This window comes from Triticum urartu, chromosome 7, assembly GCF_003073215.2.
Source record: "Triticum urartu cultivar G1812 chromosome 7, Tu2.1, whole genome shotgun sequence".
Classification (NCBI taxonomy): domain Eukaryota; kingdom Viridiplantae; phylum Streptophyta; class Magnoliopsida; order Poales; family Poaceae; genus Triticum; species Triticum urartu.
In genome coordinates, this window is record NC_053028.1 from 181,803,353 (window position 1) to 181,829,011 (window position 25,659).

The 25,659-nt window shown below is 47.5% G+C and overlaps 1 protein-coding gene across 1 annotated transcript; it reads right to left on the reverse strand.

Annotated features, from left to right (window-relative positions):
• Positions 1 to 3,237: 3,237 nt before the first annotated feature.
• On the reverse strand, positions 3,238 to 24,797 carry LOC125518645. Its single transcript, XM_048683468.1, has 4 exons — positions 24,658 to 24,797; positions 6,647 to 7,559; positions 6,607 to 6,614; positions 3,238 to 6,493 (listed from the first exon to the last, which is right to left on the reverse strand). Exons 1-4 carry the CDS (start codon positions 24,795 to 24,797, stop codon positions 5,089 to 5,091), a joined length of 2,466 nt encoding a protein of 821 aa, XP_048539425.1. The 3' UTR covers positions 3,238 to 5,088.
• Positions 24,798 to 25,659: the final 862 nt, after the last annotated feature.

Genomic DNA, 25,659 nt, shown 5'->3' on the forward strand with positions numbered 1-25,659 from the left:
GTCCGATTTCAAGATACCCGCGTGACCCAAAAAAAATTGAGTGAAAAAGAGGAGAGTGAAGTCAAAACATCTACGTCAGGAGTCCTCACCAGAGCGACGAAAGGGATAAGGAGTAAAAAGAATTCCTACTCTCCGATATATAACTAGACTCAAAATAGTTTTTTTCTAGACTCAACAACAGTAGCGGTTCGATCAATCAAGGGGGCTCCTAAGGTCGGTAAGGCTCTGATACCAACTTGTAGCGCCCAAGATGCGATTCTATCCCAATCACGTGATGAATTCATGATTGGGGCACAACCGCATTTCGAGCGCTTAGCAAGGTGGATATCATTACAACATACCATGTACTGAATAGATGAGAATACAAGATAAAGGCTTACACTCGCCACAAGCTACAACATCAATACAACAGTTCATCAATACATAGCAATCATCATACAGAAGAGCAGGATCCGACTACGGATGAAATCAAACGAAAAAGAAGAACGACATCCACCCTGCTAACCCTAGGCTCCCCGACCCGGAACCTTTTCCTTGATTGAAGAAGTAGAAGAACTCCAACACAAGCAAGCATCGCTCTCACGTCAGACTATCGCTTACCTGTACCTGTAACTGTTGTTGTAGTAATCTATGAGCCACGATGAGTCAACAATCCCATCACCATGGGTATCAGGACTAGCAAAGCTTAATGGATAGGGAATGGATAAGTGGTGAGACTGCAACAAGCGGCTAAGCATTGTATGATGGCTAACTTACGAGTACAAGAATAAGATGAGAAACTATACAATGGTCGCAAACTAGTAATGATCAAGAAGTGATCCTAAACTACTTACGGTCAAACATAACCCAACCGTGTTCTCTTCTCGAACTCATCCAAAAAGAGACAGTCACGGTTACGCATGCGGTAGGTGTATTTTAGTTGAGTTTAGTTCAAGTCCACTACAACCGGATATTAACAAATTCCCATCTGCCACATAACCACGGACATGGCTCTCGAAAGTTTAAACCCTGCAGGGGTGTCCCAACTTAGCCCATGACAATCTCACGATCCGCGGAGACAATGCTTCATCGCGGGACATCCGATCAAACTCGGGATCCCGGTGCACAAGACATTTCGACAATGGTAAAACAAAACCAGCAAGACCACCCGGTGTGTCGATACCCTGATAGGAGCCGCGCGTATCTCGTTCTCAGGACAACACCGTCTATGCTAAGTGGACGGTAACCAAAATACCATCGAGTTGCCCCGAGGCGGCACCGCCGACTGCTAGGTAGGTGGACCAACATAGTCGAACGAATCCTCACCATCGCAACGATACCGGAACTATCAAGAAGAAGCAACACCGAAAAGAAGCAAACAACATGGTAAACCAACAAGCATAATCATGGCATGATGCATAATCAAGTATGATGCATGTCCGGTTTAATGGGGCATGGCATGGCAAAGTGCAACAAACAATACTACAAGTTAAGTGGAGCTCAATATGCAACGAGTTGCGTATTGACGAAACACCACATTCGAATTATTTAGTTTGCTCTCGTTTATGTATCTAGCAATATTAAATGTTATTAAACATGGCAAGGGGTGAAGCATAATAAAACTACCTATCTAGGCAAGTTTAAATGAGGCCGGAAACAACAAACAACAATTCCGGAAAATCCCCATATGCATATTTTAGATTTGGTATTGTTCTGCCCTAAACCATATTTTAGAGTTGTTAAACATGCAAAGTAATGCCACCATGTTAAACTATGCATTTTTCTATCCCATTCACATATAAAGATTATTAAATTTGGAGCTATGGTTATTTTGTTATGAAATAAACCATTTTAACATGACATTTATGCTAATTAAATGCAAACAACATTTTAAACATGGATGAGAGTAGCATATTGTGAAGCTAGATGAAATTTTAAGCATTTTACATATTTAAATCATTTAATCCGATGCACAGTTAATGAGTTATTATATGCATGAATAATGAGGGTTTTTCTGTAAAACAACAGTTCACTGGATAATAGGCAAATTCGCAACAAGAGAAAAAAACACTATACGGGCCAAATCTAAGGAGAGGCCCAGCAAGGCAACATGCGCAACATAACTATCAGACGCACAAGCACAATATAGTGGAGGTGCTGGGCTATGCTCACATCGGGCCATTGGGCCGAAAGCGGAGAAGCGGCTGGGCCGGATCTGGCGATGAGAAGACGCTGCTGGGCCTCGGCGCCCTCGTGGCCCAGGAACGGGTTGACGGAGTAAATGGGCGGGCGAGCGGGACTTGGCGCTGTCGTCGCTTGCGGCGGCTGGGCGCTGGCTCGCTGGACTCGCTCGAGTCAATGCGGGCGCGTGCGTCTGTGGACGAAGAAGGCAGCAGCGGGTGAAGCAGGGGAACAATGGCACGATGCAGGGGCTCCGGCAAGGTGGCCTAGGTTGGGACCGGCCGGAACGGGACTGGGATGGCGGTCTTAAGGAGCATGCGAGGCGGGGCGGCGCAACAACGCAGGCAGAGGCACGGGAAACGGCAAGGATGCGCAGATCCGGGGTCGGAAGGCGAGCTCTGGTCGTATCCAGGGCGAACGGTGGACTTGGAGCTCCAGGCGTCGGCGTCCATGGCGGCTTGCTCGTTCGTGTCCCTGGAGACAGAGGTAGAGAGGTGGGGCGATGGAGAGAGCGAGATTCGGAGGGAGGTAAGGAAGAAGCACGGGGTGGTCTCCAAGGCCGACGGCTCTCCGACGAGTCGAGGCGGGGTTGAGGGCGACGAGGAGAAGCAGGAGGTGCTTGGGCGAAGGCAGGGAGGAGGAGCTCGACATGGGGCTCCTCGGGCACGAAGTGTGGAGGCGCGTCACTAGATGGATGGATGGTTGCAGCTGCGGGTTGGGTGGCGGCGGAAATCCAGGGAGGTGGTCGGAGCCATCAGGTTGGGGTGGATCGATGGATTGGTTCGGCATGGAAATCGAGGAGGGAAGCTAGCGGCTGCGGGTGAAGACGGAGGAGATCCCAATGTAGATGGTGAGAAGAGTGGCGGCGGCGGGTGAGGGGATGGATGGGACAGCCTAGGTTCTAGGGTTAGGCTGTTATATAGGTAGGTTGGATTAGGGGGAGGGGTTAGCTGGACCCTCCGATCGTAATCGGACGGCTCGAAAAAATAGGCTAGGAGAGTCTAACAAAGAACCGAAGCTATTTTAGGGATGTTTGGGAAAGATATTTTAAGGCTTCTGAAGCGTCGGTCTCGGGTCGTCACAGCCTCCTCCTCAGAGTACCCAAGAACCATCGCCTCACTTTTGGCAAAGTTAATCGTGAGACCCAACATCTCCTGAAAGCAGAGAAGGAGAAACTTGAGGTGCCGAATATCCTCGTCCGAGCCTTCCACCATCATGTTGGTGTCGTCCGCATACTGGAGGTGGGTCAAACCTCCGTCGCCCACGAGATGGGGGCAAATCCCCCTAATGTGGCCAGCGTGTTTGGCCAAGTCTAGGACCGTTGCCAGGGCATCGACCACAAGATTGAAGAGAAATGGGGAGAGAGGGTCCCCTTGCCGTACTCCCTGGCCAGTCAGGAAGTACGAGCCGACCTCCCCATTTATGTTGACAGCCGTGCGCCCACTTGTAACAAGCTGCATAACCCGAGCAATCCAGTGTGGGTCGAAACCACACTTCATCATCACCTCTCGAAGGAAGGACCAATGTACAGTGTCGTACGCCTTATGGATGTCAATCTTGAGGAACACCGCGTGGAGGTGTTCGCTCGACTTCATGAATGACCTTGTGGAGAACGAGGATCCCATCCAAAATATATCGGCCTTTGATGAAGGCCGTCTGGTTCAGATGGTGGATCCGGGGGGCAATCAGGGCCGCCCTAGTGGCGTACCCCTTGGCCAGAATCTGAAAAAGCACGTTGAGAACTGTGATAGGCCGGAACTGCCGAATGTCTGCCGCACCCGGGACCTTCGGGATCAAGGAAATGATCCCGTAATTGAGGCGGGAGACGTCCAATGTTCCTCGAGAGAGCTCAAGGAACAGGTCGAGGATGACATCCTTGACCATCGGCCAGAATGCCTGAAAGAAGCGGACCGGCAGACCATCGGGACCTGGGGCCGAGGCCGGGTTCATTGCTTTCACAAAAGTCTCGACCTCAGTGGCATCAAAGGGAGCGAGGAGAGCAGCATTCTCCGCTGGGGAGATTTGTTGGCTAGGTGTCCATATGTGGTCCGCTAGGGAGACACCACCCCTAGTTCGCCCGGCAAATAGCGACTTATAGAATCCGTCCACATGGGCCCGGATCGCTGGGGGGTCCTGAAATAGCTGGCCTCCTTCCCATAAAAGGGGAATGGAGCAGCGTCTACGACGGCCATTAGCAATGGCCTGGAAGTAGGCAGTGTTGGCATCACCAAACAGCACCTAGTTCATAGAGCCCCGCTGGCGCCAATACTCCTCTTCTTTAGAGTAGATGTCCATAAGAGAATCTTCGAGGTTGTATCTATGAGCCCATTCTTCTGCAGAGATGCCCGATGTGTCCGCAAGTGATCCTTTTTTGTGTGTTAACAATAATGAAGACTGCTCTTAATCTCCGAATCATGTAAATGTAGAACCATACATAGCTCCATAGTCCTGCAAACTTGCCACATCCACTGGATTCAGGTTTACACCCAACTCAAGTCCAAATATGCCTGAGGCAAAAATTTACAGTTTTTGCCATTATGGTCAAATATACAGTACTAGCTAGTTTGAGGGATTTAAAATAATCCAGTTACATCAAACATCAAGTACACTACAATTCTAGAAAGGGGGAGGAATAGGTCATAGCAGAGACTGGACAAGCCACCGCCAGAAACTAAGAATAGAAATAAACTAAAAATAAAAAAGGAGCCACACACCACAAAAAATCCAAGTTTCCCACTTTCTATTTGTATTACATAATAGCAATAAAGTAAATCAGGATACTAGGGGAAATGGGTATACAAAATGATCACCTGCCTTGACATTTTGATAGGCGTATAAGAATCGCAGGCTTTACTGCCACTGTTTCATATGAACAGAACTGCAGTGCACACTAATAATCAAACAGAAACAGGTGCCGCTGGAGTTTACCTATGCAGGATCCACACTGCTCTCCTCTTCCTGCGGGCTATGACAACATGAGATTGCCAGCACTATATGGATTGCAACATATACCAGCACGGCGGTCACTAGTGCAACGACATACATAGACGTCTTCCACCCCCTGCTGGAGCCTGCTGCGTAGGCCACTAGGAGAGCGAGCAAATCCAGCACAATCGTCGTGTTCATGACCTTGAGCGACCATTTCTTCTCGTCCTTCCACTCCAGTAGCAAAATGATGATAACAACAATGGACGCCACGAAGGACGTGGAGTTGCTGTAGAAGAAGGCGAGGTAACGGTGCCTCTGGTTGTCATGCATGATTGGGTTGCCCGCGTCGTATCCATTCCCACTGTGCTGCCAAGCTCCGCCTGGTGGATCTAGGCCGGCCTGGTAGGTGACGCTTGCCACCAAGATTCCTAGCAGCATCAGATATTTGCGCATGACATGTTTTTCCTTTCCTGGTGTACAACTGCTTACCTCAATGGGCTCCAGTTCACCGGCCGTGTCTTCAGGTATGTTGTTCCTTTCCTTCAACAAGAATACCAGGAGCAGTAAAGCTATAACGACGAGGACCACAACCACCAAGACGAAAATGTAGATGGATGTTTTCAGATGTTGCGTGCTTCCGGCAGCATATGCTCCCATCAGACCAAACATGCCCGCCCCTGTGCAAACAGCGAGTGCATAGCTTCGAATCGCAGGCCTGTATAGATGTGGGTTCACGAGCAGTATGATCAGTGCGATGGACAGCATGAAGCTCACCGTGTTGCAGTAGAAGAAGGCTGTGTAACGCCGGGGAAAGTTGTATAGGAGGACTGGATCCCCAGCGTGGTGCCTGCTATCATCTTGGAGCCGGAAACCGCCAGGAGGGGTCAACCCAGCTTGATAAGTGATGGTTGCGGCCAAGACTGCGAAAAGGAGCAACCGCTTGCGCCTCTTCTCCACGGACTTAATTTCTTCTTTGGTGGGGTTGGTGGCATGGTTCAGTGTGAAGAAGACAACATGGATCACTACATAGACCAGGACGGCGCCAGCCAAGGCCATGGCATAAATGGAGGTGGTCAAGTCCCGAGAGCTTCCCGCAGCATATGCTCCGATGAGGCCAAACAAGTCCAGTATCATGGCTGCCTCGAGCACGTGTGTCTGGAGCATAACCTTGCTTTGGACCAGGATGATGGCCACCAAGGAGGCTACGAAGGCGACAGAGTTGCAGTAGAAGAAGGCCTTGTACCTCTTAGCGTTCACGGTGAGGAGGATCGGGTCACCAGCCATGTGGCCGTCCCGATTACCCGGCCAGAAGCCACCGGGAGGATCCAGCCCTGCTTGGTAAGTGATGGTTGCGGCAAGAGTGGCTAGTAACAGTACAAGGGAACGAGCATGCTCCGCTGCGACCCTATGTAGTTGGGGAGCAAAAGAGGTCAGTTAAAGCCAATGATTTGCAGAGGAGGAAGAAGAATAAGAAAAGGGATGTGCTCCCGTAGTACCTGCTGTCATTAGTCTCCAGACCTGGTGCTCTTGTTATTGCTCTTGACAAGCTCCCTGACACCGAACGATGGAAGCTTTTGATTTTGGTCCAGAACCTGGTATCGCTTGCAGCTTTTATGGTACCTTGAATAACTGCAACTTGCAGCAATGCCATGAATGCCAGGACGGCAATAACCAGGCTGCCCACATAGAAGTTGGTGTCGGTCTCCCTGCAGCTGCCTGCGGTGTATGAGACGATGAGGCTGATCAGCGCGACGGCGATGAACCAGTATGCCTCAGTCACACGAGGTTTTCTGTCCAGAAGCACCACAATGATGAGCAAGGACGCCACGAACGCCAGGGCATTGAAGAACAAGAACACCGTCAGGCGCTTGCCGTGGCTGTCCTTGAGGATCGCGTCGCCAGGGCTGTGGCCGTTCTCACTGTTGTCCCAGAAGCCGCCTGGCGTGCTCATCCCGGCAACGTATGTCACGCTCACCGCGAACGTCGCGAGCAGCATCAGGACCTTTCGTAGCCGTTTCTCATGCACTGCGTCGATGTAGCTGTGCTTGTCTTCTGGCAACGAGGCTAGCACCATCTGAAGAGCAAGGTAGGCAACGACGGCAACCACCAGCACCGAGGAGAAGATGGTCGTGGGCTTGTCGCGGCATGTCCCGGCAGCATAGGCTCCCATGACGCTTAGCAGGTCCACAAGCATGACCGCCCGCAGTGGCAGGAGGGTGACGCGGTTCTTCTTTTTCTCTTCCATGAGGGTGAGGAAGAGGATGGCGAGGATGATCACGAGTGACGAGGCAAATGCGGTGGCGTTGCAGTAGTAGAACACCAGGTACCGGTGGTAGCTGGTGGTCCGGATAATGGAGTCGCCTGCGAATTGGCCCGTGGCGTCGACAGTCTCCTGCCAGACGCCCCCCGGTGGGTTGAACCCCGCGGCATATGTCACCGTGGCCACCAGCGTTGCCAGCAGCAGGATTGTACTTGCTCAGGTCGAGCATGAGCTCGTAGCTCTCGATCACCTCCTCGGGTTGGCTGCTTCCATTTGCAGGAGGCTGAGTATCATGGGGCTGGCTGTTTCCATTTGTTGGATTGGTGGCAGGAGGGCAAGCATCCAGCGCGGGGCCGTCTACTGTGATATCATGTGAACTGTTGTGGCGTTTTTGCTCGGCCGCCATTTGCGTAGCAATTGGTGCCTCAGCTCGACTGAATCTGTCTTCAATATATAGCTCACCAGGCAAGCTTGCTCATCAGCATGACAACCTGGCATAACGTCACCATATCATAACATAAAGGAGCAACGCGAAAGAAAGACGGTATTGCAATTATAGATAGCACCCTTGGATCAGCATCCGACGGATATCGTTCATCTTCTCGAGGAGACCACTTCCTGCTGTATTTATATATTCATATTAATTAAGGTAGAAAATTGCTGGTAGCTGGAGCCGAAGCTGGTTGCCACCACATGCGTAACCTCATCGTGGTTAACAAATGGGGAGGCCCAAGGGGGGCGCTCATGGTGAATTGGTGATATTATCATGTGTCCCCACTTCACCATTAGTATTGATAGAACTGCTTGATATGTCGCCGTGAATCCGTGATGGGGCGAGGCGAAAATTCCTTCCAGGACAGGAAGATAGCGACACAACACGAAAGAGACTATTGGTGCAGCCACCAGATGCTGAATCCAAATAAAATACACCCATTCCTGATTCGAAAAATTGCACTGTAACTTTCTTGTGGTTTCGTAGGCGGTTTACTGGATAAAACTAGAATGCTAGTCACGTATCTTGAACAACTGTACGGGAACTAGGATACGTGTCATATTTCTCAAAACATCGTTAGTCCCCCAGGAATATGGATGCACCTCAACACCAAAGTTCAAGGCATCTCCAGTTTGAATCCTGAACATATTTCAGTTCTCAACTGCAACAAAGGTGTGCAATGCATATGTGAAAGGCCGAAGCTAAATCGTCAAATAGCATGGTTGGACACTTGCACACTGTACGAAACCCGAGTGGCTTCCACGTTTCTATATTCTTGGGCCTCCATTAGACGACAACCATGACAAAAGAAGAGAAGTCTGCAACTAGTCTCCATGAACATGCAGCCATGCTTCCTCGGTTCCTCCGTCATTTGAAAGTATATTTGTTGCTTTGCGCAATTAAGTAGGCGCACAGGCTGTGCAAGTATCGAAATTAATTATGGCTACCACTGGGTGTGTTGACAGTCATATGAGATGATGTATTCAAATTCCATGCATGGCTTTGTTTCCAACAACCAAAACAAGCCGAAAATAAAGTACTCCTACATGGCAGCTTTTTCTTTGCAGGGAAAGCGCGCTGTCACTTCGGTGGGATGAAAGACTGAAACAACGTAAGACAACGCGTGAGGCACGACTCCGCGTCGTGGAGCGCCACTCGGGATGGTTTATCTCATACCCGCCCTTGTTGTGACCAGAAGTGGATGATATAGAATGTGGATCTCTTGTCTTGGGGTCACGTAAACTAAGCGATTTCAAGCTCAGACAGCCGGATTATGCATGCGGGGGTTAGGCAGCTGTCTCGAGTATTGACTATTCCCCATGAGTTGATGATGCGGGTGTTAAGATTCTTTGACCGAGGTTAGGATTGCCACCAGCAGCTGCCTCAACAACCATCTTTCTGCCACCTGCAAGGGAGGAGCTGGCTATTGTGCATTGTGTTAAACTTGAAGTGAGCCCATTGAAAATCAGCAAATCCTTCACTAGGTCAGTGTTTTTTTTTTTACGAAAAAGCAGCATTGAGCTGTTTTCAATAATGTAGATGGAGCAAGTCTGGAACGATTACAAAGCTGTAGCCTTTCCTAAGAGAAAACTAACAGATGACAGAGAAGCTAGCTGTCATAGCAGCTGCAACAACAAGCAGAGGTAAAGTTAACACCTGACTGGAATAGTGTTCACTATTGTTTATTTCTGGTGGATGAAACATGACGCAGCTGTCATCCTTAGTCCCTGAGCACTTGCTTAATTGGTTGCCAAACATCATATTCCATGCGTATGTTTGTTGGTAAGAGGCTAAACATGCGTCACGAAGATTCGGATCAACTTATTCGAGCATCAGCAATGTACTTCTTGGGGGTATTAAGATGAGGCCCACATCAATTTTCTAGTAACTTTTTTTGCAGGAAATTTTTCTAACTTGTTTTGTGGATTTTTTTCCTAATTATTTCGTCTCACTGGATTTGAAAATATTTCTTTTCTTCGTCTTGTTTACTTTAGGTCGATAGGGAGGAGATGCGACGGCGATGGGCCTGGCATAAGACCGCTCTTTGCAATAGACCAAGTTTTTTTATGTTCTATATATTTGAATTCGATATTAAAGATAATGGTTGTTCTATATATTTGAATAATGTTTTATGGCTTCACACTCATTGTGAACAGGCTATTCATTTTAGATCTTGAAGGTGAATATGTCTATATTATAAATGTCAAGAGGCTTAAGCCTAACAATCTGAATGCAACTTATTTTTGAAATTGTCTACTTGGTCATATAAGTATGAAGCGCATAAAGAAGCTCCATGACGATGGACTTCTAACTTCGTTTGGTTTTGAATCATTCGAGACGTATGAATTTTGTGTACTTACCGAAAAAGACTTTCGCCCTGCTTTATATATAAAGCAAAGATCAACATCATCCGAAACAAACGCACGCCCACACCACACACACCCAAGGCAGGATACAAAAGCGCTGAGCGCAGCAACACCACCCCTAGCACACTACCACGAAGAGATGAAGCCGCATACAGCGAACCGTGGACTCCAAGGCGGCACCTTCAGGAAGGATACGACACCGGAGTGCCGCCACCGCCAGATCCAAGGATCAGAGTTTCCCCCGGAGTCGCATGACGGGCGGTGAGAGCCGCGACGACACCTTCAAGAAGGGAGCGAGCTTCGCCATCGTCGGTCCGTCCGAAGATAGAGCAGGTTTTCACCCCGGTCTACACTCACCGCCACCGACCGCTACACCCCGGCAACCACGCCGCCCACACGGCCATGATCACCGGGCAGCGCCAAGACACGGGCTCTGCCCAAGAGCACCGTGCACTGCCACCAGGGCCGCCGCCCCAGCATCCAAGACCTTGAAACCACCACACCCGAGACCCGCCGCTACCCCAACCAAAGAGACGAGCAGAAAAGGAGACGCCTTTGCACCCCTGGCCCACCCCAGCGTCGAGACCCAATAGGTCGGCCAACACTGGCATCCATCGACCCATCCTGCAGCCCGGAGCGCGAGACGAGATCGGTCCTGCAGCACCGTGGGGCGGGGACGGAGTCAGTCCTGCTGCACCGTGCGCGAGACGAGCTCGGTCCTGCGGCACTGTGCGCGAGACAACCTCGGTCCTGTTGCACCGGGCGCGAGACGAGCGATGGACCGCAGCTAGGAAAGGGCCAGCCCTCCAAAGGGAGTAACGACCGAGCGCCGAGGAGATGGAGTGAAGGCCGAAACGGTCCGATCGCAGACAAGCCGACGCCGGAGAAGCAGGTCGCCGCCGCAAGAAGATCCGCCAAGCCAACATGGTGCCGCCACGACACCGGGAGTCCACCACCGCCGGACCTCCACATGTCGCCGCCCACGGCCGGAGCAACGGCCACGCCTGGCCGCTGCCCTACCCGCGTCGCCCGGCACGCTCATAGCGCCGGAGCCGCCGGGCACGCACCACCGCCGCCACACGCCGCCGACCGACCCCCACCACCAGATCCGGCTGGATCTAGCAAGGGGCCGACCGCGCGCCACCTCCCGAGACGGGAGCGCCGCAGCCGCCCCGCCACGCACGAGCCCCAGGGCGCCGGCGCACCGCCACCAGCCCGCCGCCCTGCGAGCCCGCCGCCGAGCCGCTGGACCCCGCGAAGACCAGCGCCGCAGCTCGAGGAGACCGCCCCACGCCGGTGTCCCACGAACAGGGGGGAGAAGGGCCCCCCGGGCTTTGCCCGACGAAGCTCGCCGGCGACGGCAGGGGGAGGGGAGGAAGGAGGGTTCGAGGCTGCAAAGGAACGGATCACCCCCCCACCCCCGGCGCACGCGGGCGCGCCGCGAGGGGATTGGTGGGGGAGGGGGGAGGGGGGAGCAGGGCAAGCCTGGAGGCGCTCGCCCGGCGGCCGGCGGCGGCGGAAGCAGGCGAGGAGGCCGGCGGCGGCGGGGGAGGAACCCTAGCGGGGGAGGAGCTCGGGGGAGGAAATACGGGACTGTCAGCCACCTCTCCCACGTTTAGTGTCAATTCTGTGTACTTGGCAAGCTGACCAAGACACCTTTTGCAAAGAGTTGCAAGAGGGCATCCGACTTGTTTGAACTCATACATATAGCAGATATGGATATATCTACTTGATGAGGCACAAGTTGAAAACCTTTGAAAGTAGAGAATCAACTTGGCAAGATGATCAAACTTCTGCAATCAGATCATGGAGGCGAGTATCTGAGCCAAGAGATTGATGATCATCTGAAGAGTCGTGGAATAGTCCACAACTCACTCCCCTGGATACACAGCAAAAGAACGGTGTGTCAAAACGGAGGAATCGTACATTGTTAGACATGGTTCGGTTGATGATGAGCCACTCAGATCCATCGTTTTCATTTTGGGGTTACGCTCTAAAAATGTGCATCTAAATACATAGATAAGAGACCATATGATATATGGAAAACATCACAGTTTGTCTTTTCTAAAGATTTAAGGTTATGAGGCATATTTCAGGTGACTTCAGTCGCATAAGTTCATACCCAAGTCGGGTAAATGCATAATTGTGGGATATCCTAGAAAAATGCATATTGTAAAAGTTGGTGTTAGGTGAAATGCCAAGATGTATGGAGTCTTGCGCAAGAGATCAGGCATCCTGCAAGTGTGAAATGCAGTTCCAGTGCCATCTCGCTGTAGGTGATGCAGAGCTATGTTCTAGAATACCCCAGGTACGTACTATGATTCTTTTTTTTCTGAAAGTGACCATTTCTGGCTTTCATTTCATAAGCAGGGAGAGAGCGGAAAACGGGTGCTGATCAAGCGATCAGTGGATTGTAAGAGTAAAATACACTGCCAGCTTAGCGGGCTCATAAGCTAGCGAATCAGCCTGATCGCGATATCTCATGGCACGTCCCCGAAGGGGTGCTCGATGCATTTGGCTCCGGCAATCCTCCATTGCTCCATGTCCCGACGGCAGGCTTCAGTGATGTTGATCACGCTTGGAGTCTTCCCCGAAGGACAAAAAGGAAGGCATCTACTCAGGAATAATGGACATTCACCCAGCTCCTCATCGACCAAGAAAATGTTCCAGGAAAGCCTAGCATTCTGCAGCAGTAAGTCCTGTTTGGTGCGCTCCATGACCTGGCCCTCGGTTGAAGCATGCTGTTTCAAAACTCGCCTGTTCCTTTCCTTTCAAATATGCCAACACACATGGATTGCATCCTCAAGCGCTCTGTCACTGACACCGCCGATAGCGATTCAATAATCAACCGGGCTATCAAATTGATCAGGGGCAACACATAGCCTGAACTCGCTGATCCGTACAACATGGGAGGCCCAGATTGCCCTAGACTTACGGGCAGTCGAGGATGAGGTGCAAAAGGACTCTCCTGAAGCGGATCACAAAGGTGGCAGAAGGAAAGAGCATCACTCATTGCATTAAGATAAGGCTGAACACAAACATAGTCCTGGTCACATTTTCACACGCCAGTCATATAAGATTAAAGATTGAATAACTAGATATAGTACAAATGTCGCAGTCTTTAAATGGGACTTTAGAAAATTAATAGACAAGCCCTTTGTCAAGTCTGTCATAGATTATGTCCTCAAGGTAGGGACTAAGAAAATAAATGTTGTAAGAGGATAAAGTAGGAATCTTGCAGAGCCCTATGAAAGGTGCATCCTGAATTTCTAATGCAGTAGCTCACGTCAAGAGTATGGATGGGCGAGATGTCTCTACCCTTCCTTGGCTTATTGTCTTCGGATGTTTGTGCAAGTGGTTCTTTCAAGTGTTAACAATGACTAAAGCTCTTTTTCACGCAAAATTAAAACAATGACTAAGAATGATCTTAGTCTTAGAATCATGCAACCATCTGGTGGAGCCACGCCCCAGGTCCCAGGCCAAGGGCATGGGAAATTTTTTATACGCCCAACTAGCTGGATCTTAATTACGCGTGAGGGTTTTCTGCTGTAGCCGCAGCTGTCGTCATCGCCATGGAACTTTTGGCCCCTCGCCTCTGGCTTCCATCTTGACGCTGAGAGGTCTATGTTCTTTGTCAACAACAACAACAACAACAACAACAACAACAACAACAACAACAACAACAACAACAACAACAACAACAACAACAACAACAACAACAACAACAACAACAATGACGACGACGACGACGACAACAACAACAACAACAACAACAACAACAACAACAACAACAACAACAACAACAACAACAACAACAACAACAACAACGACAGCAACAACAAAGCCTTTAGTCCCAAACAAGTTAGGGTAGGTTAGAGGTGAAACCCATAAGATCTCGCGACCAACTCATGGATCTGGCACATGGATGGCAAGCTTCCACGCATCCCTGTCCATAGCTAGTTCTTTGGTGATACTCCAATCCTTCTGGTCTCTCTTAACGGACTCCTTCCATGTCAAATTCGGTCTACCCCGCCTTCTCTTGACATTCTCCGCACGGTTTAGCCGTCCGCTATGCACTGAAGCTTCTGGAGGCCTGCGCTGAATATGCCCAAACCATCTCAGACGATGTTGGGAAAGCTTATTCTCTTCAATTGGTGCTACCCCAACTCTATCTCATATATCATCATTCTGGACTCGATCCTTCCTCGTGTGGTCAACGTTTAAAGAATAAAATTACTCTTGTTTCTTTGATGGTGCCATGAGGTTAGAGAGTCTTTTGTCCTCGCCGATCCAATTATTAAGATATGATGAGTTTATGTTGGTGTGTCAAGCTTTTTTTGTTGGCTCTATTCTTTATGGAGGTGAAATCTTTGAATGACACCATGATGAAGATATAGTGGTTCGACGACGTGGACTTCTAGGGGATCATCTCCGGCCCAAGTACGTTCATAGATTAAGACTTCCCATCTTTTTGGATGGGCGACTCAAGGCGCTTTCAAAAACTATTATCAGTAATGTTTGTGTGTGTCGGGGTGGACGGCCATCTATGGGGTTATCAAGTCCCCTTGTGGTTCGGCTGGGGAGAAGATGCAAAGAGCAAAATCAACAAAAGACGCAGGGATCTTTACCCAGGTTCGGGCCACCGAGAGGTGTAAAGTCCTACTCCTGCTTGCTATATTGGGTGTATGTGTTGGAACACAAGTACAAGGAGGGCTACCCCGACAAGGATGCGAGAGGGTGGTAGCTACGCGTGTAGTTGTGCAGAGGATCGATTCTCGTAAACGTTGCCATGTCCCTCCTGTAAGTGCATCTAGTGCCCCTTAGTGATTGTGGTGTGTTGAAGACTTATAGGTTAAGGGACTAATGATTTTGTGAGTGTACACAGGTCTATAAGTCTATGAGGAGTTTGATATTTACAGAGAAAGTTGGCCCCTAAAAATGAATGTTTTCAACTAAAGACTTTTGGTTTTCTGAAGACTTTGAAAGTGAAGAAATTGGTGTGATCCTGGAGACTTGGTATTGATGCGAGGAACATGAAGCGTGAAGACTTTTGTTTTCGTAGTTTCATTTTCTCTTTCTTGAGTCATAGAAAACACCGTATTGTTAAGGGGGGTCGAGGTAAAACTAAGGAAAAGTTTTCATGTGATGCTCAACTCAAAATCCTACACCTACCAATCCCTTCGAGTGAAGCCATTGGAAATCTCATACAGTTCAGTCCATTTCTTCAGTAACAGAGACGAAGTTCTTCTGGTCTCTGAGGAATTTGTTCTGACTGAGGAGTTAGGAATTCGCCAGTGCGGATTGCCTACAAGTGAGGAATATGATAGCCCTGAGGAAATTGAACCTCGAATTTCCAACTGTTGATGTGCTATGCGCCAGCTGTCCCAAAATATCTTATCCGCCTAACGGTCATATCATTGAAGGGCATTTATGTCTTATCATGTCGGGCTGCTCCCTAAGCTATAAATAGCCGACCCCTACAACTACTAGCTGGTTGGCTGCTCCGCGAGAAACTGACACTTGTCATTGAGAGCATCCCATCCTCCGAGGACTTTGAGCGAAAATCATCAAGTGAGGGAAAACCCAAAACCCCAAACCAAAAAAAACACCTACAAACCGAAAGTGATTGAGCATCACTGAAGAGATTTCTCCAGTGTGGAACCGACGCTTGTTACCTTTGAGGACTGTGCATCCTTCAGACGGTTAGGTGTCATGGTCTAGAGCATCCAAGAGGAAATTTTGCATTGCCGAGTGACCGAGTTTGTGAAGGTTTGGAAGTCACCTGAAGACTTACCACGAGTAATTGGGCGAGGTCTATGTGACCTTAGCTCAAGGAGAATACGGTGAGGACTGTGTGTCCTCAGGTTTAAATACCTAGTCGCTCCAACCCGACGTATGACTGTCACAATAGTTGGAACTGGTCTACCAAATCATTGTCTTCACCGAGCTAACTGGTTCTATTTCTCCAACCCTTTCATTTCCTCATTATTGTGTTGTTGTTCTTGATCGTTACTGTTTGAAGACTTTGACTGAAGATTTTCTCAATTTCTTCAGTTCAATTTCTTCAGTCAGTTTGTCCTTAGCCTGCTTATCATGTGTGTACCCTTTCTGTACTCTGTGCTTGTTTTCATTTCTTCATGATGACTATGCTACTACTCTGTTATGCTTGCATCTGAGTACTTATTCCGCTGCTAAGTAGTTTGTTGCTTAGGAATTTCCTCACCCTGAAATTCCTCAGTGAAGAATTTATAAAAATCGCCTATTCAACCCCCCTCTAGTCGATATAACACACTTTCAATTGGTATTAGAGCAAGGTACTCCCTTGTTCTGTGTGATTTTGGTTTAACCGCCTGGAGTTTTAGTTATGTCGACCACATGTATGATCAAGGTCTCCGCTGGGTGTCCTACTTCGATGGGACGGACTACCCCTACTGGAAGAATAAGATGCGAATGCATCTTGAGGCAATTGACAACGATCTCTGGTATGTTGTGGAAAATGGCGTTCCCTCCGTCACCCCTACCACCAACGTTGCTGACATGAAGAGATTCAAGCAACTCGACTCTCAAGAGAAGAACATCATATGTGGCCATCTGAGCAAAGGGCAGTATCGCAGAGTGAGTGCTTTGGAGAGAGCAAAACTTATCTGGGATAGGTTATCCAAGGTCAATGAAGGAGTCTCAACACAGCGTGACTCTTGAGTTGACATTCTTCACAATCTATTCAACCGCTTCAAAAGACTCGACAATGAAAATGTTCGGCAAACCTTCAATCGCCTCACTGACATTTCAAATGAGCTTCAAGCACTTGGTGCCACTGACATCAGCGACCATGAGGTGGTGAAGAAATTGCTGAGATCGCTTGATTCCTCATTTGACAATCTGGCACTGATGATACAAGAACGTGGAGACTACAAGTCACTTGATCTCGCTGATATCCTCGAGAGGCTAAATACTAATGAGTTCCAACTTGCTGAGAAGAGAGATCTCTATGGACCAAGCTATGGCAGATCACGTGCACTAAAGGCCAAGGCAGTCTCTGAATCTGAAGGTGAGGATTCAGGTAGCAGCCTTGGTGATCCTGAAGAACCGAGCCAGGAGCTAGCAATGCTTGTGAGGAAATTTCAGAAGTTCTCAAGATGTGGTCTCTTTGGCAAATCCTCAAGAAGTGATGATATAAGATCAGATTCCTCTTCCCGTGACTACAAGAAGAGACTTTCCCACAAATGCAAAAAACCCGGTGACTACATTCAAGCTTGTCCTCAGTGGGAAAAGGAATCAAAGAAGAAGAAGAAGAAGTACAAGGACTATAATTCTAATGATTCAAAGAAGAAGAAGAAATCTTCAAAGTCCTCTTCATCAAAATCCTCAAGGTCTTCATCTCACAAGAAGAGCAGCTCCAAGAAGGGTTGGACATTCATTGGCAAGGAAATGGACTCTGAGGCTGAATATGAGGAAAATGAGGAAGAGGAGGCATCTGAGGAGTCAGACTCTGGTGTGGCGAGCCTAGCCCTCGCTACTACGTTTGTCAACAAGTCCATCTTCAACTCTGAGGAAAATGACCTCCCCAACACTGCTGACGACGGCGATGATGACTACGCTCCCACCTATTGCTTCATGGCAAAATGTGCAAAGGTACTCAAATATCCCTCCTCTGAATCAAGTGAGGATGAATCTGATGAAAACCTCAAGCCTAGCTATTCTAAACTTGCAAAGATTGTTGTGAAACAACAAAATGCTCTTGAAAAGGTTCAAAATATGCTAGACAAAAGCGATGATATGTTGGGTGAAGAAATGGATCGCACTAAAACTTTGACTGAAAATCTTCAGAGACTTCAGAATAAGTTTGACAACCTTCAGAGTCATCATAACACTCTCTTATCTGACCATGAGAAGCTTTCTTATGAATTTCTTCAAAGAAAGAAAGACCTTGAGCAGCTAAGAGTGAGTTATGAAGATCTTCAGAAGGAGCATGATTCATTACTTGCTCAATAAATCAGCGCTACTCAGGAAGAATTCATGTCACCATGTTTGAAATGCATTGAACATGAATCTGCTAATTATTCACCTGAAAGTTCAAATGCTTCTATTGCTGCAAATTCTTCAACTGTCTCTGCTATCACTAATTCATCGTTTGAGGATGTTGCCAGTATCACTGACCATGTAGGGCTGAAGTAATTGTATGTGACAGGCATGTACAAAAGCCTCAAAGGGCATCAGGCTCTTTGTGATGTGCTTAAAAAGCAGATCCTCAACAGGAACCCTAGGAAAGAGGGTATTGCCTTTGAGAGGAAACTCAATGCTGATGGGACCTACTAGAAACCTGAGCAGTATCCCAAAACCTCATGGGTTCCTGCAAAGGGACCTTCAGTGGATCCATCTACCTTATCTGGCTTTACATGTGAATCTTCATATTCTTCTGATGAGTCATTTGACTCCAATTATAAACTGTTCAAAATTCAGAATGATGAAGTATTTGCTAGATATGTTGGCACTAACTGTAGGAATGGTCCCCCCTATGAAGAAAATCTGGGTTCCCAAAATGTGCCTTGAAAGTCTTCAGGTGAATGTCATCATGACACCACTTGTGAAGAATAGGAACCCCAGTTCAAATTCTTCATATGGACCAAAGTCTTCATACGGATCCAAGTCCTCATATGGACCACATTCCTCGCGTGGATCAAATTCCTCATATGGATCAAAGTCCTCATATGAACGTCATCGTGCTAAAACTTCTGTTTCGCAGGGAAGATTTAAGGGTTATGAATATGTGCATCATTCTTCAAATCATTATGTTCATAAGTCCTCGAAGAATTTCTCTGCTTATTCATATGCTTACTCTAACCCCTCTCATGTGAAACTAAGTGGATTGGCTTCAATGCCACCTTTCTCTTATGGAGCTCGCAGAATGATGAATCTTTGCCACCCCTCCAGATGTGGGTGGTGAAGAAAAAGAACTAATCTCTTATGCAGGGTCAGGTCTCCAGACGAACTTAAACGTTTGAAGAATTTTCTGGAGACCTGAATATGTTTGAAAAGATGCAAGCTAATCATGAAGAAATGAACTTTCATTTCTCTCGTCCTCATACTGCTTTACATGTTCTCTTGCTTAATGAAATTGATATGATGAATTTGATGTCATATTCTTCACTGATGAAGTATATGAGTTCATAAGTTGCACTAATTCATCTGCAGGATGATCAACCCAAAGCCACTGAGTGGATCCTCGATAATGGATGTACAAATCACATGAATGGTGACAGGAACTTATTGATGGACACTACTTTATCTTCATCGCATCTGAAGCATATCACCTACGCTGACAAAGGCAAAAGCAAGGTATTGGGTCTAGGTAAGGTTGCAATGTCAAAGGATCGACACATGGACAAAGTCATGCTTGTCGAGTCCTTAGGGTTCAACCTCATGTCTGTCTCAATGCTTTGTGATCTTGATATGGTTGTTGTCTTTGACAAGTATCGTTGTGTTGTGATCATGGAAGCTGACAATTACAAAGTCTTCGAAGGCTTTACGAGAGGAGATTTGTATATTGTTGATTTCTCTACAGGACCACAACCTGCTACATGTCTACTTGCAAAAGCTTTAGAAGGCTGGCTATGGCATCGACGACTTGGTCACGCAGGCATGAGGAACCTGCACACTCTAGCGAAGGACAAGCATGTCATTGGCATCGAGGGTGTCAAATTCCTCAAGGACCATCTCTATGGAGCATGTGAAGCTAGAAAGATGAGCAAGGCCAAGCATCCCTCAAAGACCATCATGACTACCACTCATCCATTTGAATTGCTTCACATGGATCTCTTTGGCCCAACTCACTATGCTACATTTACTAATGCTGCATCTTTTACGGGTTCGTCATAGTTGATGATTATTCTCGTTACACATGGGTGCATATCATCACTTACAAAACTGAAGTGCAGGAAGTCTTCAAACGATTTTCCTCGAGGGCTTCAACCAACTTTGGTGTGAAGATCAAGCACATCAGAAGTGAGAATGGAACCAAGTTCAAGAATACTGGTTTTGATGACTATCTTGATGAACTTGGTATCACTCGCGAATTATCTGCTCCTTATACTCCTCAGCAGAATGGCGTCGTGGAGCGCAAGAATCGGACTCTTGTTGAGATGGCTTGCACTATGCTTGACGAATACAAGATGCTCCTCACTTCTGGCCCGAGGCAACTGATACTGCGTGCCACATCATCAAGAGGGTATATCTTCACAAATTCTTCAGAAAGACCTCATATGAACTCCTCACTGACAAGAAACCCAATGTGAGTTATTTCAAAGTCTTCGGTGCTAAATGTTGGATTAGAGATCCTCATCACAGTTCTAAATTTGCACTGAAAGCACATGAAGGTTTTATGCTTGGTTATGGAAAGGAATCACACACCTATAGAGTCTTCAACACCTATCACCACAAGGTTGTTGAAACTGTAGATGTGCAGTTCGATGAAACTAATGGCTCGCAAAGAGAGCACCTACCTCCTATGCTAGATGAAAAATCACCTGAGGAAACCATCAAGTTCAAGGCCACTGAGGATGTCATTCCTATCGAAGAATCTGCTGAAGAAGTCATTCCTGATCGTGAAGAACATCATGCTGGTGCACCTGATGAAAATGGCTCTGAAGAAAATGTTGAGAAAATTCCTCGTCGTCAACCAGCACATCCTTGCATCGCAAATGAAGTGCAGATTGAGAAAATCATCAGCGACATCAACGCACCGGGTCCTCTCACACGCTCAAAAGCTTCACATTTGTCTAACTTTTGTGGGCACTTTGCTTTCGTCTCTATCACAGAGCCCACTAAGGTAGATGAAGCATTTCTGGAGTCTGAGTGGATTCAAGCGATGCAAGAGGAATTACATCAGTTCAAGCTCAACAATGTGTGGTAACTTGTCAAGCAACCAGACCCACGCAAGCACAATATCATCGGCACCAAATGGATCTACCGCAACAAGCAAGATGAAAATGGCCTTGTGGTGAGGAATAAGGCACGGCTGGTAGCTCAAGGCTACACACAGGTTGAAGGAATTGACTTTGGTGAAACTTTTGCACTTGTTGCTAGACTTGAGGCTATTCACATATTACTTGCTTATGCTAACCATCACAATATCATCTTATATCAAATGGATGTGAAAAGTGCATTCCTCAATGGTAAGCTTGAGGAAGAAGTATATGTTGCTCAACCCCCAGGTTTTGAAAATCCAAAGCATCCTGACAAAGTCTTCAGACTCAATAAGGCCCTCTATGGCCTCAAGCAGGCCCCTCGGGCGTGGTATGATATTTTGAAGGAATACTTCATGAAGAAAGGCTTCAAACCTGATTCACTTGACCCAACTCTTTTCACCAAAACCTATGATGATGAACTATTCGTGTGCCAAATATATGTTCATGATATCGTTTTTTGGCTGTACTAACCAACATTACAGTGATGAATTTGCCTATATGATGAGTGAAGAATATCAAATGTCTATGATGGGATAATTGAAATTCTTCTTAGGTCTTTAGATACGTCAACAGCGCAACGACATCTTCATATCTCAGGAAAAATACCTCAAGGATGTATTGAGGAAATTCGGCATGCAAGATTGCAAATGAGTAAAAATCACTATGCCCACAAATGGCCATCTATGCACTGATGAAAATGGTATTGACTTCGATCAAAAGGTATACCGCTCCATGATTGGCTCTTTATTGTATTTATGTGCATCTAGGCCAGGTATTATGCTTAGTGTATGAGTAAGACTCAATGCCCGACCACTTCAGAAGATAGAGAGAAAATGAAAAAGTGTTCCCTATGCTTCAGCCATAGGCTCTATCATGTATGCAATGCTGTGTACCAGACCAGATGTGTGCCTTTCTATTAGTTTAGCAGGGAGGTATCAAAGTAATCCAGGAGTGGATCACTGGACAACGGTCAAGAACATCCTGAAATACCTGAAAAGGACTAAGGATATGTTTCTCATTTATGGAGGTGACAAAGAGCTCATCGTAAATGGTTACGTCGATGCAAGCTTTAACACTGATCCGGACGATTCTAAATCGCAAACCGGAGACGTATTTATATTGAACGGTGGAGCTGTAAGTTGGAGCAGTTCTAAACAAAGTGTCGTGGCGGGATCTACGTGTGAAGCGGAGTACATAGCTGCTTCGGAAGCAGCAAATGAAGGAGTCTGGATGAAGGAGTTCATATCCGATCTAGGTGTCATACCTAGTGCATTGGGTCCAATGAAAATCTTTTGTGACAATACTGGTGCAATTGCCTTGGCAAAGGAATCCAGATTTCACAAGAGAAGCAAGCACATCAAGAGACGCTTCAATTCCATCTGGGATCAAGTCCAGGTGGGAGACATAGAGATATGAAAAATACATACAGATCTCAATGTTGCAGACCCACTGACTAAGCCTCTTCCACGAGCAAAACATGATCAGCACCAAGACTCCATGGGTGTTAGAATCATTAATGTGTAATCTAGATTATTGACTCTAGTGCAAGTGGGAGACTGAAGGAAATATGCCCTAGAGGCAATAATAAAGTTATTATTTATTTCCTCATATCATGATAAATTTTTATTATTCATGCTAGAATTGTATTAATCGGAAACATAATACATGTGTGAATACATAGACAAACATAGTGTCACTAGTGTGCCTCTACTTGACTAGCTCGTTAATCAAAGATGGTCGAGTTTCCCAGCCATAGACATGAGTTGTCATTTGATTAATGGGGTCACATCGTTAGTAGAATGATGTGATTGACTTGACCCATTTGATTAGCTTAGCACTTGATCGTTTAAGTTTACTGCTATTGCTTTCTTCATGACTTATACATGTTCCTATGACTATGAGATTATGCAACTCCCGAATACCGGAGGAACACTTTGTGTGCTACCAAAGGTCACAACGTAACTGGGTGTTTATAAAGGTGCTCTACAGGTGTCTCCGATGGTGTTCGTGGAGTTGGCATAGATCAAGAATAGGATTTGTCACTCCAATTGTCGGAGAGGTATCTCTGGGCCCTCTCGGTAATGCACATCACTATAAGCCTTGCAAGCAATGCAACTAATGAGCTAGTTGCGGGATGATGCATTACATAACGAGTAAAGAGACTTGCCGGTAACGAGATTGAACTAGGTATTGAGATACCGACGATCGAATCTCGGGCAAGTAACATACCAATGATAAAGGGAACAATGTATGTTGTTATGCGGTTTGACCGATAAAGATCTTCGTAGAATATGTAGGAACCAATATGAGTATCCAGGTTCTGCTATTGGTTATTAACCGGAGACGTGTCTCGGTCATGTCTACATAGTTCTCGAACCCATAGGGTCCGCACGCTTAAAGTCATGTGACGATCGGTATTATGAGTTTATATGTTTTGATGTACCGAAGGTAGTTAGGAGTCCCGAATATGATCACGGACATGATGGGGAGTCTCGAAATAGTCGAGACATAAAGATTGATATATTGGAAGCCTACATTTGGACATCGGAAGAGTTCCGGGTGAAATCGGGATTTTACCGGAGTGCCGGAGGGGTTACCAGAACCCCCCGGGGGTTAATGAGACTTGTTGGGCCCTAGTGGAGAGAGAGAGGGGCCGGCTAGGGAAGGCCGCGCGCCACCTCCCCCTCTGGTCCGAATTGGACTAGGAAGGGGGGTGGCGCCGCCCTTTCCTTCTCCTTCTCCCCCTTCCTTTCTCCCTCCTAGTAGGGGTAGGAAAGAGGGGAGTCCTACTCCTACTAGCAGGAGGACTCCTCCTCCTGGCGCGCCCTACAGGGCCGGCCGGGCTCCCCCCTTGCTCCTTTATATACGGGGGCAGGGGGCACCCTAGAATACACAAGTTGATCATTGATCTCTCCTGGCCGTGTGCGGTGCCCCTCCACCATAATCCACCTCGGTCACACTGTAGCGGTGCTTAGGCGAAGCCCTGCAACGGTAGCTTCATCAATATCGTCACCACGCCGTCGTGCTGACGAAACTCTCCCTCGAGCTCTACTGGATCGTGAGTTCGCGGGACGTCACCGAGCTAAACGTGTGCTGAACGCGGAGGTGCCGTACGTTTCGGTACTAAGGATCGGTCGATCGTGAAGACGTACGACTACATTAACCGTGTTGTCATAACGCTTCCGCTTAACGGTCTACGAGGGTACGTGGACGACACTCTCCCCTCTCGTTGCTATGCATCACCATGATCTTGCGTGTGCGTAGGAAAATTTTGAAATTACTGCGTTCCCCAACAGCAAGATCATTGGAGCGCCGCAGAGCAAGGGGCGCGGTGCGCCACATAGCAAAAGCGGATCCATCGGCGCTTGCCTGCTGTCGACACGGCATCGCAGCTGGGTACACGTCCGGTCAGTACCCTCATTCCTCGCCAGGAGTGGGCAGAGGCCCTCAGCGTCATACTTGGACTAGAGGTCGGCCGCGCTGTACTTGCACCGGACGCCCGCCGCGCCGTTCGCATGGGTGCCGTCGTTCGCCTTGTCCGTTGCCCGCTGGATGCCAACGCGCTGGTCCGTAGGCTCGACCGCCTCCTTGGCCCAGGCGTCCACCTGGGCGCGGTAGAGGAACATGGTCGTCGCATCCTCGAGCTGGTGATCTCCGATGAAATAGCCAACTTGGAGCTCGAGATCGCGCTCCAGATGTACCGCAAGCGTGTCGACCACTTGGACGAACGCCTGCACGAGTTCAGGCAGAGCCAAGAGCTACCATAGGCAAGGGCTGCTAGTCATGGTCTCATGGACGCGTTTTATTTTGAAAAGTCGTTTCGACATGGATAGCTATGTATTCACAACAATCATAGTATTGCTTTGTTTCAATGTGTGTATTCTTTTTTCCATTCTGATATGTTCTTTTTCAATGTGTGTATATACGCTTTCCATTCTGTATATATGGATGATAACAGTTAGATTGAAATTAGTATAAAACAGATAGAAAATGGAATTCATAATATATATATATATATTAAATGTTCATTATTCATCACAGAATATATATATATATATATAATATCATCACATATACGTGTTGATACTTAACTACCATGTATAATGCATAAAATTGAAAACGAAAAGTACTAAAACTAATAATCCCTCCTAGGGCCAATATTCCGCCAGCCCCTCGCCAACAGCTCTCTGGTGCACGGCATCTTCCCAGTGCGGAGGCAGTACTCCGCCTCCTCCGCCTCGCAGCGCTTGACGTACCGATCTGCCAATATTCACAAGACAGTTGTATTAGTGCATGTTAAACGTAGAAAAAAAGAAGGCCGTAAAAGGAAGCTATCTCCCGTTCGTCATCAAACATGCATTATTCCCTCTCAGAACCACAAACCTTCTAGTAAGTTGCTCCGGTTTGTGAGGGGTGTGTGTCCAAACTTTCGTCAAACAGGCCAATTTTTTTACCACATCATCTTGATGGCATGACATTAAATCAAGC

Excerpts from the sequence above, each read along its gene's own strand:
- LOC125518645 (XM_048683468.1), bottom strand. The coding sequence starts at position 24,797 with ATGTTCCTCTACCGCGCCCAGGTGGACGCCTGGGCCAAGGAGGCGGTC. Across the intron at positions 7,560-24,657 it reads GCGGCGGGCGTCCGGTGCAA|TACAATCCTGCTGCTGGCAA; the intron begins GTACAGCGCGGC and ends GACCTGAGCAAG.